The sequence below is a fragment of the Coccinella septempunctata genome, chromosome 4, assembly GCF_907165205.1.
Source record: "Coccinella septempunctata chromosome 4, icCocSept1.1, whole genome shotgun sequence".
Lineage (NCBI taxonomy): Eukaryota > Metazoa > Arthropoda > Insecta > Coleoptera > Coccinellidae > Coccinella > Coccinella septempunctata.
Window position 1 is genome coordinate 7,237,383 of NC_058192.1, and position 21,100 is coordinate 7,258,482.

At 35.8% G+C, this 21,100-nt stretch overlaps 1 protein-coding gene across 1 annotated transcript in view; it reads left to right on the plus strand.

Moving 5' to 3' along the window:
- The window catches only part of LOC123311554 (adenylate cyclase type 6), a 59,536-nt gene extending 38,499 nt beyond the window's left edge, over window positions 1-21,037 (plus strand). The window contains exons 11-25 of the mRNA XM_044895590.1: window positions 4,981-5,127; window positions 9,308-9,466; window positions 9,529-9,670; window positions 10,438-10,532; window positions 13,715-13,874; window positions 14,072-14,169; window positions 14,224-14,314; window positions 14,364-14,480; window positions 14,535-14,663; window positions 15,052-15,212; window positions 15,964-16,094; window positions 17,081-17,190; window positions 17,298-17,517; window positions 18,182-18,438; window positions 19,930-21,037. Of these exons, the coding sequence (XP_044751525.1) occupies window positions 4,981-5,127; window positions 9,308-9,466; window positions 9,529-9,670; window positions 10,438-10,532; window positions 13,715-13,874; window positions 14,072-14,169; window positions 14,224-14,314; window positions 14,364-14,480; window positions 14,535-14,663; window positions 15,052-15,212; window positions 15,964-16,094; window positions 17,081-17,190; window positions 17,298-17,517; window positions 18,182-18,438; window positions 19,930-20,172 (2,260 nt within the window). The 3' untranslated portion in view covers window positions 20,173-21,037. The remainder of the gene's footprint in view (window positions 1-4,980; window positions 5,128-9,307; window positions 9,467-9,528; window positions 9,671-10,437; window positions 10,533-13,714; window positions 13,875-14,071; window positions 14,170-14,223; window positions 14,315-14,363; window positions 14,481-14,534; window positions 14,664-15,051; window positions 15,213-15,963; window positions 16,095-17,080; window positions 17,191-17,297; window positions 17,518-18,181; window positions 18,439-19,929) is intronic.
- Window positions 21,038-21,100: the final 63 nt, after the last annotated feature.

Consider the following 21,100-nt stretch of genomic DNA (forward strand, 5'->3'; position numbering starts at 1 on the left):
GTATAATCCATTCACATTTATTTTAGCAGTCGGTTGGCCATGAAGTAATTTTCTCAAGTTTTTGTAACTAGAACGGCTTAAGGTTGGCACTCATGAAATGTCGTTAATGTCATAACGCCGTTGCCACAATTAATATCAATTTGTATTACGAAAATGCTGAACGGAATTGAAAAAAGAGACAGGGTTTCAGGAAGTGCTATTTAGAATTCAGGTCCGCTCATTCAAATAAGTAGTTATACCCTCATATTCTAAAATCCACAATACGTCAGACGGTAGCGAACATATTCAATGCAAGAGAATTTATATAAAGTTTCATCTGAATCTAAACGACTTATATTTCAGCTGAATATTTCCACAATCAGAAAGATTGTGAATGAAGAGGATGACAAAGTATTTCCTTCTATTGGGAGACCCAAAAAAGTGGTGGCATTTGAGAATTTTATGTTTGAGTGAATTATTTCGAATAGTTTACTACAGGATTTTCGATGAATGTCATCGTAGAATAAGTTCCCGAAAATTGATTTTTCTATATTTCATTTGATTTGTCCTATACATTGTAAATGTCTTAAGGTACCAATAAATACCTAATTATTATTATTATATCAATGTATTAAGATGAACAGCCACAAATACGCGCCAGTTGTCCTGTTGATTACTTATTCATGTGAAATTTTTGTCCAAAGATGAAGTTCATCTTGTCTTGAAACTTCCTTTAATTCCTTTTACTTACATTGATGCAAGAAGATTTTTGTTCAAGAATTTAACATTCTTGTAATTATCCGTTAATTCCTTCGGGAGATACCCATTCCCAACCACTGCATCATATGCATTTCATCTTCGGGTTAATATTTTTGAAATCTACAACTGATGTAACGTATTCAAACTTCAGCCAAAAAAGATAACGAACATTAACTCTCCTCAAGCTAGTGCATATTATGATATTATACTGATCTCTTGTATTTTTCATGCAAATAACTGGATTTGGTATGCCTTCAATCAGTTTGTATAAACTATAAACTTCAATTATGTTCGTCACATATTTTCGACTTCATATTTTCTGAAGAGATTCGATATTGTGATAAATACGTAATATCAATCAAAACCCAAAAATGTTTTGACAAGCTTCATAAACCCACATTTTCGTACTATACAGAGTGAAATGTGTCAAATTTCCATGGCCAACCGAGTGCTAAAATAAAAGTGAATGGAGTATTTTTTTTGTTCACAAAAATCGAAAACACCCAGGTATAAAGCATATCTTTTTACTATTGAATTTTTCTGCAAGACACTGTTAACGGCATGTGGTATACCTTCATAATTCTATGTTTTGAAGTGGACTGTTTCCACTATGGACGTTTTCGGAAGAAAATCTCACAGCCTTTAAAGAAAACAACGAATGATTTTTGTTTCTCTAGATGACTGAGAGAGTTTGGAAGTATTTTGAGCAAATAAACAAAACCGAATTCCCATAATCTCAGGGGTTATATTAAATTATAATTCTCTTCATGTTCCATCATTGAAAATAATTAATCAAAAATGTGAACAGTCTCTAGTAAATTCCTTTTAGGAATCCTCATGTCTTACTTTGATAGTTGGCCTTTTCTCGTTTATCGATTATCTGAAAAAAAACGTAGTAGGTACAGGTGGCGGGTTTCATCTACACCGAAGCAGCTTCAATTACTCGACGATTGGTACGTTAAATCCTTTCATCCCCTTTTGAGCCGCAATATCATCCCACTACGGTCGTAACTCAATAAGAAAATCAATCCTTGAGCGAATAAAGCAAGCAGGCAAGTGAACCCGCGACGCGAGGGTTGAACATACCCGTTTATACACGTGCCGAGATGGCTTAACATCGTTAACTGGCTAAGTATCTAATAGTTTTTCGACTGCGGGATACTCCAGAAGTCCATTAGGAGGAATATCCGAGATTGATGATGGAAATCGATTTATTTGCCAAGATAAGATCGTTTCGGTGGGTGAAGATGGAGAATACGACACATTCATAACAATTTTCATGCGACATAATTATTACAGCATATAATTAATGGGTTGTAGATTATACATTTAGGGGATGTTTCATTAGAGTGCGACCTTAGCCTTGTATCGTGAGTTGCTGATGAGAAAATTGCCTTATATCAAATACATAACTTCCATGTCATTCATCATACGAAAATAAATGCGATTGTCCGAATACCTTCCTGTGGAAGCAAGCTTTGATAACTGCAAATGTTACATGATCCCTCGATGGATTTATCGATTTCAGGGAGCTGAATTATTCGCCTATCGGCATAGGGGTCCATTAATCCCTTGAGATCAATCCTGATATGTGGATGACAGATCGCGTCTATCCCATTGAAATGATGACGTTATCGGAGATGAACATGAAGTAGTCAATATGACGATAGCTGCAGAAGGGAGAAAGTTCTCTATCATCGCTAGGAGGAAAAGTGTTGATTCTGTGGGGAGGAGAATCATCTGATGATAGAGTACCTTGTCTTTGGTAGCCTTCGCAGAATATGCTTTGGATGAGGAACTTACAATCAATAGAAAACGTGCAAAATTCGGATACTAGCATAGGGCAGGGGTTGACTATTGCTGTCCTCAAGGGTGTCTCAATAAGAGAGCAAGATTGGCTCTCAAAATGACCCATTAATTAATTATGACAGATTGATAGATGACTAAGTGAGGGAGTTAGAGAACATGGATTGCTACATGATATATCAATGCTCGTTGATCTATTGCGAGTAATTTCGAAAGCCTATTTCTCTTAGTTCAGATTTTCATCTCCGAAAAGGTATTCTAAAAAAACTGCGAATTTCAATCTTCGATATCTCCTGTAATATTCGTCTATTCAAATTGGGATTTCCGATTAGATATGTAGTCAGCATTGTTTAGGCAACACCTTAGCATAAAAACTCGATTTCGAAAATCTCGATTTTTTGGGTCAAAAATGAGCAGGTGGTTAGACCCCCCTGGAATGACCTATTTGATACTCTGTCTGAAAATCAGGATGTCCTATTACTGTCTTAGGATATGGAGTGCATAGAATTTGTTTTGAAGATTCTAGAAAACTAAACAGTTGATGATTCACTAGAGAATTGCACCCCAGAGAGCTCTTCGAAGTCAACTCGAAAATGAAAAGTGGAAAAACAAAAAAAAATTATTTTCTCCTAAACTGGGACAGATATTTAAAATTTTGGCATGAGAATATAGACTTTCGAACAGACTGAATCTAATGCGAATAGTTTCGAAAGCCTATCTCCCATCGTTGAGATTTTCATCTAGGAAATGGCATGTCTTAAAAATTGCGAATTTCACTTGAGAATTCGTCAACACCGAACGGTTAAGTCGAGATGGATGAAGTTCTCAGATTTGTTACTCGAAGAGTTGCTCTTTCAGAATATGTATCACGTTTGGATCTACGATAATTTTCCTGGAAGATAAATTACTCTGAAGATGAACTTCGAAAAATTCCCAAAAAGTTGGGTTCAGTTCAAACTTCCTCAAGACCAAATGGTTGTGTCGAAATGGATTAAGTTCTCAGATTAATTACTAGAAGATTTGCTCTTCCAGAATATGTATCACGTTGAGATTTACGATAATTTTTCTGGAAGAAAAATTACTTTAAATATGACCTTCGAAAAATTCCTAAAAAGTTGGGTTCAGTTAAAACTTCCGCAAGACCGAACGGTTGTGCCGAAATGGATGAAGTTCTCAGATTTATTACAAGAAGAGTTGCTCTTTCAGAATATGTATCACGTTTAGATCTACGATAATTTTCCTGGAAGATACATTACTCGAAAAATGACCTTCGAAAAATTCCCAAGAAGTTGGGTTCAGTTAAAACTTCCTCAAGATCGAACGGTTATGCCGAGCTGGATGAAATTCTCAGAGTTCAAAATATGTACCACATTTATATCTACGATAATTTTCCTGGAAGATACGCCACTCGAAATTTGTGACTTTATGTGAATAGTATTTCCTTTTTGGGCCAGTGCCCGCGTTGCAAATTGGCGAATGCGCGAATGCGCAGGTACTATTTCATTCGTTACATGATAGATATACTAATTGTTTTCTCAAAAAATTTTATATTTCATTGGTGATCCAAGAATATATTAAATTGTTTCAACATTTTCTGGTAGTTGCTGATTCAAAATTGGAGTTCGAATGCCGAAATTTCTGACAAACCTCCTTATAAAGAGAACCGTTTCTTCAGAATTTCAGCTTGAAGAACCAATGTTTTGTGGCATGCCATCATATCGCATTTCATTCAAGACTCAACATCCGTTATTTTTAGCCGCAAAACTGACAACGACAAGGCAAAAATAATTTCTCGTCAGTACATGAGCATTAAAATCACAGATATCAGATACGGATAGAATAATTGAATATATTTAATAGCAGAACGTTACTCTTCTGCAAATTGATCTGGAACGGATATATCCTGTGGAATCTAAACCAAATGTATCAGCCGTTGTACCGGATGAATAAACTGAACGCCGGAAATTGGGAATAACCATTCCCGAAATTCGATGAATAATTATAAAATGCAAAGATTAATTGCTGTTCCAATTCGAAATATTTAATATCATATTTCTGTGACCATAACCCGAATAGTTTCTGGTATTCCACTGCTTTTTGATGATTGTAACTTTAAATACACCGACACTATCGTCAATTAAAAGTGGGGTTCCAATTTTATCAAAATTTTTTTTTCATTTTCACATGGTAAACTGAGCTTAATTGAAAATCTAAACCCCAACGAATTTTTCAAGACTAATGTTTTTTTATTTTTCTGATACTGTTAATTCACAAATACGCCTTTATGTGGGGGAGGAAAAAGATACCCTAACCTCAGTCAACAGGCTGAACATTGAACCTTCCACAGTCTCTACGACGAAAGCAAACATAACTAGTTAATTTCCTACAGATGTAATATTGTCTCAAATACCTACCCGTGTTAATTAATCGTTCCAGGTTCGACCGTTTGGCTGCTGAACACCATTGTCTCAGAATTAAGCTCCTGGGTGACTGCTACTATTGCGTTTCCGGCTTGCCAGAAGCCAGACCAGATCACGCTCAATGCACGGTAGAAATGGGACTAGACATGATTGATGCCATAGCGTAAGTAGTAGTCCGTGATTTCAGGACCCCAAATATTGAGCTATTAACCTAATGAACGCGGGTGAATCAATCAAAGACGCTCGAGACGAAACTGCGGCTGGTTCAACCTGATTGATCTCTACCTATTCCGTCTGATATTAGATTTTGAATTTATTTAATTTTTTATCATTTATCTTACGAGTCCTTCATTGGAAATTCAAAGGAGTAAGGATCATTGATGACCCATTTAATACACTGCGCAAAAAAATTAACGCACATTATGGAAATCTCAAATTTATTCTACAACTGAAAGTGTTCACAATGATAATTATTTTTATCAGAATTATGCATGGATATGTTATCCACTTTCAACGGTTTTCTTCAATACAGATGTTTTTTCCCAGCATAAAAAAAGATGATATTATCAGATTTTGAATGTATTGGCTCCATTCTGAAATCAGTTGTCCTCGATCAATTCTAGTGATCAATAGTTTTTCTTTCGTTTGATTTTTCACACTCGATCGCTATGCAACGCGAAACACGCAATTTGACGCAAGAGGAATGTGCCCAAGCGGTAGTTTTGCGAGATGAAGGGTGGACATACACAAGAATTGCAGAAAGGTTTGGAGTTTCCCATACAAGTGTGTCCAGAATGTTGCAGCGATTCAGGGAGACAGGTATGAATGTCCGAAGACCAGGACAGGGTAGACCACGGGTAACAACTACTATTCAAGAACGTTACTTGAGAGTTTCTTCGTTGAGACAACGGTTTGCAACCGCTCGCCTCCTTCAAATTCAGCTTGAGCAAACTCATGAGGTGCAAATTAGCACTCAGACAATAAGAAATCGCCTCAGAGAATATGATTTAAGGCCTCGTGTCGCGGCAAGAGGCCCAGCTCTTACCCCAGCCCATCGAAGGGCGCGTTTGGATTTTGCGAGAGATGAGCATATCCATTGGGAAGAGGCCGATTGGGAAACAGTTCTCTTCACAGATGATTCTAGATTCTGCCTCTACCATTGTGATCGACGTTCCCTTGTATACAGACGTCCACATGAAAGATATGCTCAGTGCAATTTTCTGAATACTACAGGTTTCGGGGGAGAATCGATTATGGTATGGGGTGAAATATCTTTGACTGCTCGCACAGACCTAGTGGTCGTTGATAATGGAGCTATGAATGCTGATGAGTATATAAGGAACATTCTTGAAGAGCATTTAGTGTCATTTGCCTCATACATTGGTGAAAATTTCATTTTTATGGACGATAATGCCAGACCCCATCGTGCGCGCATCGTTCAGAAGTACCTTGAAGAGGTTGAAGTCTCTCGAATAGAATGGCCAGCAAGAAGTCCAGATCTCAATCCGATTGAGCAGGTTTGGGAAAACCTCAATAGAAGGTCATCCAGCTACTCTTAATGACTTAGGAATCCAACTCGGAGAAATCTGGGAAGTATTAGATCAGAACATTTTAAGATCACTCATTTTGAGTATGAACCGTCGTTGCCGAGCTGTAATTAACGCAAGGGGTGGAAATACCAAGTATTAAATCACTTATCAGCATTTCAATATTTTGAAAATTGTTCATTTCTCTTCTTTCACATAAGATTCGGTGAAATCCTGAATTTTTCTTCCATTTAATGTGTCTTGTTTCGCTCAAAACCTTCCCGAGAGAACATAAAAAATAAGTTATAAAGTCAATGTAGAGTTAACTTTCATTAAAATTGAGATTTTCAGAATGTGCGTTAATTTTTTTGCGCAGTGTATAAACCAGATTATTTGGGGATAACAAGATACATTTCTAACAGTGGCGGAGAAAATTAAGCTTGAAATATCTCATTATTTCAGTGATTCCTGTAGTGAATGCAATCGATATCAGCGAGAGAAATAAGTGAACCTTAACGTTGAACACGCCTCGAATTCTTCGGTGCAAACAGTCATTAGTAAACGTACTTTTATGCTTGCCGGAAACCTGAATTTCACTTTTATCTGCCAAATTATGACAGAATAATCGCGAACTCAGCTACATTGAAACCTACATCTTCATTAAATTTGTTCGAGACTTTCAGTTGAAATTTCATTAAACAACACTTCATAAATTTCACCTCTCAAATTTCACGTAGAGATTCATTGAAAACTTTTCGAGTCGTTCATTCAATCCTAAATGAATTATGACTTTCACCACCTTGCGTCGTGTACCTGTCCGTCCATTTTAATATACTCCGACAAAATCAGCGTGAAAAAGCGGGATAGATGTACCATTAAAACTTCGCTCCCGTGCTGATATTACAAAAGTTAACCCCCACTTCGTTCTGCTTCCGATCCTTTTTTCTTCTGAATATAATGTTTCAGGGACCGGTGATTAAGATGAACTTCCTTTTTGATGAAGTTTTTATATGCTCTCAAGATAATTGCAGATATGGGGGTGGATAAACCAACTCTCACTGTTTTTTCTAGGTTTTATTCAACTTTGAACTCAAACGAAAGCTAGCTTCAAAATATCGCAGCTCATATTCGTGTTATGTCCCTTAATCTTCAAGTTTGTGACCGTTTAATAATCCGATTTTGTCCACAATGAGGTTTTTCCGAATTTTTACAATTTCTCTGACCAATATACATGAAAAACTCAAACAGTAAGTTCCACATTGTATTTCAGAGAAATTGAAGGTTGTTACACATAACTACAAGTTTATTACCTTGTAAAATGTGAGAAATATTAGATATTAATTATCCTATGGAATGAAAAATCAACCCTGCATATCCACTTGAGAGCGCTTCAGTTCAATTTCAAAAAAATATCAAATTCTCAGCGAACTAACGAATTTACTCGAAAGGTGACTGCAACCATTGAATATTCATTGAATACTCAAAGCTACAACGGTCCATATATTTCACTCTGAGTAATAATTCATTGATTCCACTCGAGCAATCTAAAGAAACACAAAATTTAACCTTACCTTCCGCTGAAATGCTCTTTCTCGACATCGGCAAAAAACCGTTCAAATATTCATTCGGTTCTTTCCTGGAGTCGGAAGAACTTCACAGAAAAAGTTTGACAAGTTTTCTATGCGGCACCAGACCTCCATCTTCGCAGAAATGCGATAGGACCGGTTCATTCTGGCAGGCACAAAATAGAGTAAAATGAGCATGAAGAATATAAAAGAGAGAAGATTGGGTTTTAATATTGTTCCGTGAGAGACACCCCTGCTTTGTGAGATCAAAAGACCATAGCAATATATTCTTTTGGCAAATTTCGTTGAAATGATAACAAGGCTCAAAGAGGACTATCAGATTTCTCGACAAAAGAAAAAAATTCGCGATAAGTTTATCACAACGAGGACGCAGTTTTTTTTCATCAAAAGATGAGAAGGTCCTTAGCCTCATGGAAGGCATATGGAAATATGCATATCCGAGAGACTCTTTCTAATTCTTTCAGGTCTAAATGAAATAAATCCATCGCTACATTCTGTATGGATACCTCTATAGCTTCTGTATCAGTAGTATTTTAAACAATCTTGACTTATGAATCTTTTTCTATTGATATTTTCTCTAGATTTTATTTCATGATGGTTCATCATTCTCGATTCCAGAAAATTGGAGTTGATTCTTGTGACTAACCGAATAAATTCTTCATTACTCAGAAAATTTATCATTCAGGCAAAAACCCTTACTAAAACACATATTTCAAAACCGTTTCAGGATTATATTCTTCAAAATTTTCCTATCTCATTTTTTTATTCATTATCGACTTCACTACTCAATTATGAAAATTCCTTACAATCCTACGACTTTTCCCGATAGGAGAAAATGGAAATACTCAGAGCTCAAATGCCACTGAGCAACTACAAAGCAAGTGGATTAGAATGAGGAATTGAAAATTTATAGCTCCCTTGAACGTGACTGTTAATTGAATTCGCTCCGAACTGAATTGATTATAATTACGTTTCTCCCAATTAAATATTCTCAGGAGGATCCAAACCAATTTTTCAAAAAAAATTCAATCTATTTGATTGATTCATAACCCATATGCAAGTGTGCAATAGAATCGACAATGGAGGACTTTCAGTAGGTTTGTTATTGTTTAAACATCTGAAAATTTTGTTGGGTCACATAATTAAGTGATATGTGTTTCTTCTCAGCAAATAGGTCGCATAAAATATTCGTATTCGATATACATTAAGGCTTAATTGAAGATTTTTTCAGTCTAGTGAGAGAAGTAATGGCGGTTAATGTCAATATGCGAGTGGGCATTCACACTGGAAGAGTCCACTGTGGAGTACTAGGCCTAAGAAAATGGCAGTTTGATGTATGGTCAAACGATGTAACACTTGCGAATCACATGGAGAGTGGTGGAATCTCTGGGTAAGTGAAAATTATGTGCACAAAATTCGGGAGCTTATTCTCGAAAATTCGCTGAATTTCAGGAGAGTGCACATAACCAAAGAAACGTTGAAATGTTTGGGTAACGATTATGTGGTAGAACCAGGAAATGGTGGTGACAGAAACTCATACCTTAAGGATCACAACATCGATACATACCTCATTATAGCGCCTTCATATAGGGGAGTAAGTATAAGAGAAAAGTATCCAAATATAATGAGCCACTTTCCTTCGAATTCACTCAACGACAAAACAAGGTCAAACCATGGGTCATAATGGGGAAAACGAAAAAAAAACTATCTTTCTCTCTTCAATTGGTCATGATAATTTTCTGGAAGAATTTATCGGAATCATATTGGAGTTAATATGAAGTTAGGCGTTGACTCAAACGTTTCATTGATCAGTATAATTCTCCTTCTACCGAAAAAGCTGTAAATTATACCGGGTTAGGAACAAAGAGCCAACAAGTTCGAGAGATGCTAGATGTGCCTTCACTATCCAGTTTAAGCTCTGAACTTCGATAATTCTCGTAACTCGTAAATAATGACACGCTTCAAGAATTCCAAACAAGTTAGAGGTTCTCGAGGAATGTTTTGTTTGTTTTCAGTGTTTACAAGTTGGCTAATCAACAAATATCCTATCTAGGGCATTTTTTCTATCAATTGATAAATATATTTGTGCAAAACAGGTTTCCCCCTGCATCATAAAAATTAATTTCGAACATAATAATAATAAACATTCATCATGTACATGCAAGTAATTGTAGATGGTTTCAAAGATTGTAATATCTTTGGCTGGTTTACGCTAATTTACAGTGTACATATCTAGTTGCAAAATGGCGAATGAACTCACTGATTCCTAATGCTTTCAGAAAAAAATCAGGCTTTCTATAATTCATGTTCTGGGTGACTAGGATAATTTATTTTATCCTAAACTGTACTGATTGATTGCAGGGATCATCAACATCTCATTCTCGATCAATGAATGGTAATATTTCCAAAGAAATGAGAATGATGGGCCATGGATCTCAACATGGAAAGCATAACAAGTGAGTGAACCTATTCAAAAAATATTTTTACAAATTCTTTATTGAAAAGACCCTTTTAAAATTGCGGCCATTTGGTCGTGACATAACGAATAATTCTCAGGGAAAATATCCATAAAAAAATCAATTCACGTTTTTCCAAGCGAATAAAATTAAGTAGGTCATACGGACGGGCATTTTTGAAACAAATAACACGTGATATCGATCAGTCGGACGAAAGCCGAATTTCCAATTAATCTTTCTGCTTGTTTTGACTTCTCCCCCACTTGTTCACACAGGAGTGAACTCGAATTCGCTCCAGATTTCGCAGAAAGTTTGCCAACAACCGGACCATTTACCTGTCTGCATTATCCTCTTTGCCTCCGGCTTGTGTACGTCTAGGCGAGTGTCTCTGGGACACGAAAAGTCTACTTTCTTATCAGAAAACTTCTTATGAACTTTTCGGAAATATCTTTTTATAGCCCCTCCGAGCGATTGGGTGTGAAAGGGTGGATCAATTCTAGGCAAATACAACATAGACTTGTTTTCACAACAGATTTGGCTGCTTGTAATTTGATTCATTCAAAAATTTTCAATGATTCCAAAAGGATTACGAAGGAAATCGATTCAAGAAGCGATATTTTTTCGAAAGTTCAGTTTTTCCAGCAAATTTATCATCTTGGTTTGATACGAAACTCCCTTCGTTATTGTGTCATTTTTGCAGCTACGTTCTGCGCAACAATAACGATGTGAATGCTATCCAGTGATGTGAGATTATTCTTCAGCTTCGGCATGATAACGATGTTACATAGTCGGGAACACATCCTTTTATGCACGTTTGTTTCATAGAAAGGGGATATTTCCGTCCAAATAAGGCATTTACCCTTTTTCAAGCACGTCGCATTTAGCTTGGGTTCGTTTTAACAAGCATTTCGAGATTGGTTAACTTTTCTGCTCCACGGTCGACGTATAAAACTCTTTTCCATTTCCATTGTTATCTGGATAGCGTCGAACTCCACTATGTAACTTTAAGTAGTGAATATGGAAAAAGGATCATATTCCAGTAGCAATGAAAACTATTCAGATATGCCAGTAGGTTTTAGAGAAGAAGATCTTTTATAATGAAAGTCGATTCAGCAAGGGCATCAGGTTTTAATTGGATGCCATTCTAGCTGTCTTGACAAAAATGCAAAAGCTAAAAAAACGTGTGGGAATATTTATCCCACTTGTTTCATCATTAATCAGATTTGTTTCAATCAATAAAATCGTACGAAAGGAATGATGAATCATCTTCCCAGAAATGCATTTATGAATTATCTATGTTGTAGCTGCCTATTCCTTCTTTTTTCATGTTTTGGAATGATATAGGGGTACCCTGAACTCCCACTGAAAAATGATACTGGTCTTCAACTAAATAAATGCATAAAATGAATTATTATGTGCATATTATGCACATCTTCGATGGTTCTTATCACTTATTCTCAACCTTAGCTTCCTAAATCTGTGAATATTGTCTCGAAACTATTCAAACCAAAGAGTTCCTTGAATTCTTCAACTTCTTCAAAATCCGTCATCACAAAAGTGCATCTGAGGATTATGAGATGTAGCAGAAAATATGACACATCCCCTTCTGTGTTAAAAAGCTTCGCACCAAGTATAGGAGAACATGAATATTATTTGCTCACAAACTATCCCGCATACCCGGTACAAACACTCAATAATGGCCGATTCATAGGTTATAAAATTTCATCGGGACCTAAATTGAAGGGAGCTCGAAATCGAAGTTGCGTGAAAATGAAATCAGGTCTAAAATAGATGCTCCCGATGCCAGCGTCCAACTTGGGACAGAACTCGGAGTTTGTAGTCAATAAGGGGAAGGTCAATGATATTTTTATAGGGTCGTCTTGCGACAGAATTACGCGAGAAAATGATTGGGACGAGGGGTATTAAACGGGGCAATTTGAGGACAACGGCAAACACAGAATGATGATGGGGGTAGTTTGCTGGTAAGAAAAGACGTTAAATTAGGCCCAGCGCGGAGAAGCAGTTATCAGCTCTGTTACACACATAAAACCGAAGGATACTATAAAAACCCCTCACTTTCCGGAGAATTATCCTCGAATGGCTAATAATAATTTACTGAATTTATCGAATTAAGCTCGGCTTGGTTGAACAAGGACTCCTCTCATCTTGTCTGTTCATTTCTGAATTAAATAAATGTCTTACTAGTGCGTGTATGTCCTTGGGTTGATACTTTTAGGACATCAACAAATGTCTAGGATGGATTATAGATATTATTTCGTATTGCAATTCTTACAGAAGAGGGGAAAAAGCATGCAAGAGAGTGATGAGAAAACTTCTTTCAAATCTATCAGGTTTCATTCCATTGAAAAAGTCAGCTGAAAGCACAACTGTCAATAAATGAAATTTCCCCAGCTTCTCCCATCTTCCAGCAGCGGCACCATTTATATGGCACACGTGGAGAGATATGACTGATGCCATCAGGAATCGTTATTCAATTATGAAACGGAAATTATCGGTGCTTTATTGATCTGTTTCAATATTCGTATATCACACCGCAGCCACCGTAGAGTGATTTCGAAATGACAGTAATACGTCGAAAATTCACGCTCTCAAATTGCCATTTCGTTGCTCGAAGCATAAAATTCAATGAGAGGTTTTTCATTTTCATATCCCCAAAGTCTGCGCTCCCTTTAGCGGAATAAATTCCGATAAATGAGCTCTAAAGGTGGCGATGTCTTTCGATATTTCTTTGTGTTGTACCTCGACAAACCTCTATGGATCGATTTGGATAAAAAAAGCTTTGATCGAAATTCGAATTTTCCTGTTTTTCTGTAGGAATCAACTACAATCGATGTTGATTTTAGCATCTAAGATTTACTCCCTTTCAAAACACATCGATACAAATAGAAGGGCACTCATTCTTAATAAAATATTCGTGACAAATTCAAAAATACACCATAAATATAAAACAAATAAATAGAATAAGTCAACAAAAAATAAACTCTATAACACAAAGAATACGAAAACAAAACTAGTAAAAACACAGAAAGCATAATAGGATTCATACATTCTACATTAATTTTACAATTAATATTTCAATTATGAACCCACCTGTTTATGAACCACTGTCCGAAAAATTCGAAACCAAGAAATATCAATAGATATATTTCACTTTCTTTCAGGCTTGGCTTCAACGAAACACCAGAACGGCTGAAAAACACCGATGATGAAGTTAACGAATATCTGATGCGAGCAATAGATGCTAGAAGTATAGATAGATTGAGATCAGAGCATTGCAGGAGTATTTTACTGAGTTTCAGAGACACTGTGAAAGAAGCCAAGGTAACTATCCTCACTAGAGATGCTCCTTAACTGCGGAAATGAATTTTCTGTGATATATGTAAATCCCTCAAAATATTACATACGTATATTTCAACCTACCCAAGTCAAATAAAGATAACACAGTTTCATAAGTATATTTATGATGAAATCAAATGAACACTGTCAAATTCACAAATTACATACAATTTTCGTTTCAGTATGCTCTGGAAAGGGATAGGATGTTGAGTTTATACTTTTTCTGTTCAACTTTTTGCTTCGTGACAATATTTTTCGTACAATCGTTGATTATCAAATGGTAAGTCTGTCTTTTTCGCATTCGAAGTAATGGTCAATACCTTTTACGTTTCAGGAATTCCGAGGCTTTGCTATATTCACTTCCTATTATATTTCTACTTGTGTCGATTCCTATTTTAGTTTATTCGAAGAACTTCAGATTTATTGTAAGTCAATTTTCGTATCTATTTCCACATGAATATAGGAGTTTTTCAGGGAGTTTGCGGACGTCTCAAAGCATTCTCCATGTACATCCATCGAAACAGAAATATTGCTCAAGTATTTTCATTCCTCATGGCGGTCTCTATTTACGCATTGTCTATGTTAAATACAGTAAGTTTTTTGTGGATATATTCGTATGCTCAATTTATATTCGATCAATTTTAGCTCTCTCTTGGGAATCAAACAGATTGTTTGAACAGGACCACTGCTGGTAGTATTAGTTGCTTCAATATTTCGACTGAAAATCAAGTGACTGTTTCTGACAAAGACTGTAAATTTTATTTTCTAGTCGATGTAAGTATGGTACAGTTAATAAAAGTTGATGCGTGCGGTTAAATTTGAAATAAGGAAAGCGATTTCATAATAACTCACCTATTTTGTTGGATTCTCAGTTCTTGACGAACTATTCTATAATTATTCTATATTATCGTCATACTGATATTGATGTTCATTAAAAAATATGTGTCATTACCACAGCTTATTCGTTTACAGATTCTTAAAGCTTGATCTTCACTATTCAGAATATTCCCAATTGAATAAAATAATAACTTTCAATGCTAGAATTCCTCCTCATTTGATACTTTTGGGGCAAGCAATGCTTCCTTTATTTCCATGTACCGCACTGCCCTGGATAATAGTTTTTGAGTGATTTCATCATTTACCTGTGTATAAATTTTTTCAGTATATTCTTTTACTCGTATTACTATCGATGATAGCTTGTGCAGTTTACCAAGTACTCATATCATTGTGCAAAACAATCCTTCTCAGTGGTGGAATGATTGGATTTATGATAGTGTACATTTCATACTCAAGTGATAATCAACTGGTATGTTTGACGCCAAGGTAAGAATCTGTTCTCTTCATTTTGAATATTGCATGCTTCAACCTTCCTTCCTGTAGCTATAGATTCTTTATTCTGATGCACCATTTGTGGCTTCAAAAATTTCTAAATTGATCAAATAATAATAATTTCATCGAAGATGATCACGTATTCTTACTTTAGTTTCTTAACTACCTAATAATGTTTACTTTTCAATTCAAGAGTATGAATTTCATATCTCCCTTTGAATTTATAAATGAATAAATAAACATATAATATTCGAGCTTTGAAATACCGAATGTGAGATGTGAAAATTTATATCAACAATTCATACTAAATCAAGTTGAAAGCACACTACTAGAGAGAACAGAAGTCTGAAACAAAATATCACATAAACCGTAATAATTACTGCTTTGGAGAAGTGAACCCTCCACTGGGCAGAAGTAAAGCAAATGCCGGATTATAACTAGATCAGGAATTACGGTCAGATGGATCTGCTTCATAATACGTTTGTTTCGCAGTCTGCATTCTAGACTTCTTGTGCGCGAAATTCTATACGAAAATATTCTGAAAGCACTACAGGGGTAAATACAGGGTATATGGATTAATGGAAATAAATTTGGATAATTTTCCAAATGTTAAACGTCACCACTCAATCTTCAATAAATACGAGAATTATCTGAAAATTTAGTTAAAACGCGTCTTCATTCTTTCCTTGAAATCTAAATATGCAAATATTTCATAAACTCTAATTTGTGTCACCTCGTTTTATAGTGAATCGACTCTTACTCAACAGTACCTGAATCTGGTCCTTTTGGTGGCTGTGGTGATAGCCCTGATCATACACGGCCAACAGACAGAGGCAACCTATAGACTGGACTTCGTTTGGAAACTACAAGCCACCGGTGAGCATAGTTTTTGAAAAAAACACCCAATTAAGTCGGCATTACGCACATTGCCGACGCGCCAATTAGGTTAAATCTGATTCGAAAATCTCTGCCGTCATACGATGCTCCGTATATGGTTTCAGTATTTCATCCATTATCACGCTATGGGAAAATTGCATTCAATTAGTCGGTGCGACCTGAACCGAAGAGGATCAAATTGTGAGTCTCATTTTTCTGCCGTTGGAGCTTGTCATTTGATTTTCGATTTTTCTACGTTTAACTCCGGATAACGCAGCTATATTAGTGCGAATTGGAATTACCAACGGAAAAATGAGGCTCATATTGCTTGATCTGGAATATTCTGCTTTATCCAACTCATTTATTTCGTGTAATTTTCTCTTTTCCTCACGCACGTGCCAATTTGCTCAGCAGAAAGTATGGTTGGGAGGATTAATGATAATAGGGAAGATGCATTTCCTTTAAGGGAAATGCCGGACTGCTCAGAAATTATCATTCTGAAAACTATACTTGAATTTGATATTCTCGCAGCAGAATCAGTTTGAAAAAGACTCGTGTTCACAGCGAAATTACTCCTGAATATTCAAAATTTCCATGAAACTCGCTTTGAATAATGCATAAACAACGAGATAGGAACCATTCTCATATTCCTTAAATTATACAGTGTGTTATGTTGGAAAAGGACCAGTGGGAGAAAAAATAGTAGTTGAATGTTTGTTATTGAAATTTCATGCTTTTTGTCCATAATATTTGTAATTTTTATTCTTCCTTATTCGAAACAGGCTTTCTCATAGTTTCATTTCGTTGTTTTTTCGTCAATCAATAGACAGAATCAAAAAACATGATGGTGGTTTCAACTCATAAGATAACCTCATCAAAAAAATTATTACTTTATCCAAACGTTTTCACTGTTTATCAGGAAAAGAACCTCGACCAAAATCAACGTTTTCTTATACTCATTTATAATTCTTTCCCAATGCCACTAGAGGAAAAAGAAGATATGGAGCACCTAGAAGCGTACAACAGAAAACTATTGGATAATATCTTACCGGTGCATGTGGCCGAGCATTTTCTCAACAGCGAGAAAAACAATGATGTGAGTTTCAATGTACCATTGCAATGTTGAAGAAATACCTAGTCGATAAGCTTTTTGTCCTTCTGGCAATGGCAAATTATGGAGTGAATTTTTTAAATATTTTTCAGGAACTGTACCACGAGCAATGTGATTTCGTTTGTGTTTTGTTCGCATCGATTCCTAATTTTAGCGAATTTTACGTGGAACTAGAAGGTAACAACGAGGGCGTCGAGTGTTTGAGGTTGCTGAACGAAATAATCGCTGATTTTGATGAATTACTGTCGGAGGATCAATTCAAATACATCGAGAAAATAAAGTCTACAGGAGCCACTTATATGGCTGCTTCAGGTGAGCATATTCAGGAGATACTTATCAGGAAAATGAAATCTAGGTTAATTTACAAATTTCCATCACAAATATTCAGATAATGCTAAATAGTTTGCGGAGAGCGAAACTATTTCTGTCGCTGCAGAAATATTAATCTGAAACATCTATGTTCTTCGAAATATGCATTTAGCCCCTGGGAAATATGTAAAAGGAGAACGAATATAAATTTTCCCGTTATATGAGCAAACACTCTTCGTCTGGGGGATGCTGCAATTTATTCTGGAGTCATCGGTGATTTTCCACCACGAAATGAAAAACTGTTATCGCGAAGTTCATTAATGGCGGTATGTTTGCTCTGCATACCCTCAATTTCCAGCCGATAAATGACTCTCCTTTAATGGTATATTATCGAGGCAGGCCTTGAATTTCAATTAATTTCGTCACGATATATTGTTTTCCCCTTCCGCTTTTCCACTAAAGAAAATGATAAGTTAAAGCCATTATGAATTCTATTCATTCATTTCGTTCGAATGTAGGTATATCTCATTCAAAGTTGATTCTCAAATCTACTTCAGTCTACAATATGATCTGGGCTACAATTTTTTCACGTTTCGACCAAATTATATTTCTTCAGACCAGAAAAGTGAAGCAATGAAAGATATGTTCAATGATGAAAGATTTTCAGGGCTCACTCAGAATACTTGCGATATGCAGGACTACAAACACGTGACAGCAATGGCGGACTATGCCCTTCGACTGAAGGAACAATTGGCAGAAGTCAACGAGCACTCCTTCAACACTTTCAGGATCCGTATAGGGATAAACGTAGGTCCAGTGGTGGCTGGTGTGATTGGAGTGAGGAAACCACAATATGATATTTGGGGAAATGCTGTGAATGTCGCCAGTAGAATGGACAGCACATGTCTGTTGGACAAGATACAAGTAAGTTGGATAAAAGCAGGAGAAGGATTTCTCTTATATTACCCCTACTTACTACTCGTGCATAAGAAGTGTGGTTATCTCTACTGTCACCACTGTTAGACGAATGCTCTCTCCCTGTAATACTGAGCGATTCATAATACGTAGTGATTTCATTCCATCTGGAAGACTTTTCATATCTTGTAGTTACCGATGTTGAAGAAATTGATCAAAAAGTCACTTATATAATGCGACGAATAATCAATTATGTACTTTAGTAATCTTGGTCTCCCCATAATTAGGGAAACACTAAAAGGATTGTCCTCAGTCATCATGCATATTGCACTTTCCGAAAACAATTTCATCCCTTATTTAACGACCATTCAAAACTCCGTTCCCGTCCCAGAATGAAAAAATGTATTGTGAATGAAATGGATCTGACAAGCTCACAAAAGTAATAAGCAGTGTTCACCCTCCCTCGAGATCTACTCAATCCGTTTCTCGTCTGTCTCTTCGTCCCCTTTCAAGATGCGAATGAAATAACAATTTCACGTGCTGACATGGCTACATACAAAGAGATACGAGTTCGATGGCTATGAGGCAAATGAAAGTATAAGAGTGAGGCAGCAAAAAACGTCGCTTGCTCATTTGAAGGATCTGGAATTTATGTTGGGTTTTATCGTTTGATCGTGAATATGAAAATATAAATTCCAGTGCACTGTTTCGGGAAATCAATGAGTTACGAGTTCAAGAGTACATGCAGATGCATGAAATGTCGAGTCAGTATTTTATGCATTCCAGTTAGATTGTCAGTTATCCATTTTTACTTTCTACACTTCTCACTCTGTTCATTATTATGAAAATGGAAACAAAACTGTTAGTCTTATGAGATCCTGCTTCTCTATAATCATCAATAATTTATAAAACCAAAATGAATGTCTTGAGCAATATATTTTCTGAAATAACGTAACATAAAGAAATATATGGAACCAAACAAATTAGCCCTTTGTGACCTGGCCTCCATTATCAGTACCTACGTGTTTTTCCCACTTCTGCCGTGTTACATAATGCAGTTCATCAGTCACAAAATAAATTATAACTCTATTTTACTTCTCTCGGATGATGGACTGCTGTATCATGCGAGATATTCAACGGATAGTATACGAATTAAAATTAATGGATCCCTCAACGATGCAAAGAGTTCATGACACTGACAAACTCGATTATGATGGAAAGTCCAAAATTAGATAGAGAAGTCACAACTTTTCAGCTGGTATTTGGATTCATTTTCGGGTTTAAATTTCGATCACTATGTATTTCACTTTGGGCTGTGTAATGTTTCACAGATAACATGGACTTGCTTTATAATATATAGATTGAAGAAACGATATTTTCACAATCATTTTTCCACTGAACTCCATCTTGACAATAAATGGAGTCGTATTATTATTATCAAAAGTCCTAAGTATGGTATTTTGGATTGTTCACTAAATTCAATACTTTTGACTTTTTCAGGTGACGAAAGAAGTTTATCAAATTCTCCACTCGAAGGGTTATCCTATGTCTTGTAGAGGAACCATAGAGGTGAAAGGAAAGGGTTCAATGGAAACATATTTTCTTGAGGGAAAATGCCAAAAACCGGAAATCAATATTGTAACGAACCCATTGGCATATATTCCTGCTGAGAACAAGAATGGAGGACTGAATCATCACAGCAACGAGAAATGCGTTCTGGGAACTATCAAAGAAAGAAACTGAAATGATTTGAATAAGACATTCGAAAATTTTTTATGATGGAATGTTTTCTGATGAATGTCACTGAGTTGTGAAGTTTCCAACCAGAGCTAAGAGTAATATTTCGAAGTTATTCTATTCTGGAGTAGGAACTAATCGGACACAATTTTCTTACTCTTTGCTAATTGCTTTTAGCGAATATAGAGAAACAGATATGAAGTCAAAGATGAAACTTTGAGACATTTTTGTCTATCAGAACATTTAGCTTATCCAACCCAATATTTGTTCAACTGATTGAGGGATTGATTTTTTGATTTATCGAATGACTGTATGAAAATTTTTTCTTCATATCAACTTAATCGAATACTCATGAACTGAACAGATTTCGAATCAATTCGATCAAACTGTCGAGAAAACCATGCATTTAGATCGAAATTCTTATATTCACCACATTAAACTTGATTGAGCAAAATATCCTATGAATGAAGGCTCCTCAAAACCATTTAATTTTTTCTGTAGCAGAAAATGATCAGCCATGAATTATATTAGTATTTATTTCAATATTTCAAAGCCCCTAGCTCTCTAATGTTGAATTTCCATAGAGAATCCATCGAGAGTTTGATAATATCAAACTTTTATTCAATTTGAATCAATTCTCTTATACACTGAATGGGGGTCTTTTGATAGACCCTCCCTTGTTTTACTGTGATAATATTTATTGCATAATAGAAAGGGTTGATGAGAATGAACCTAACTTATAAATGTACGTATATAGGTTTTTATATTTGCTAAAAGCTTCTATTCTTGACGCTGTGTAGATAGTGTTCATACTACTGAGGTTATTTTATTGTGAAGAAAATGATATTTTATATTAAAATTCTACGAAGTTCGAGATTGTTTTATTCACCCTGCTGCCCTGATTTGATGGTAGGTCTCAAGACAAGTACTGCCG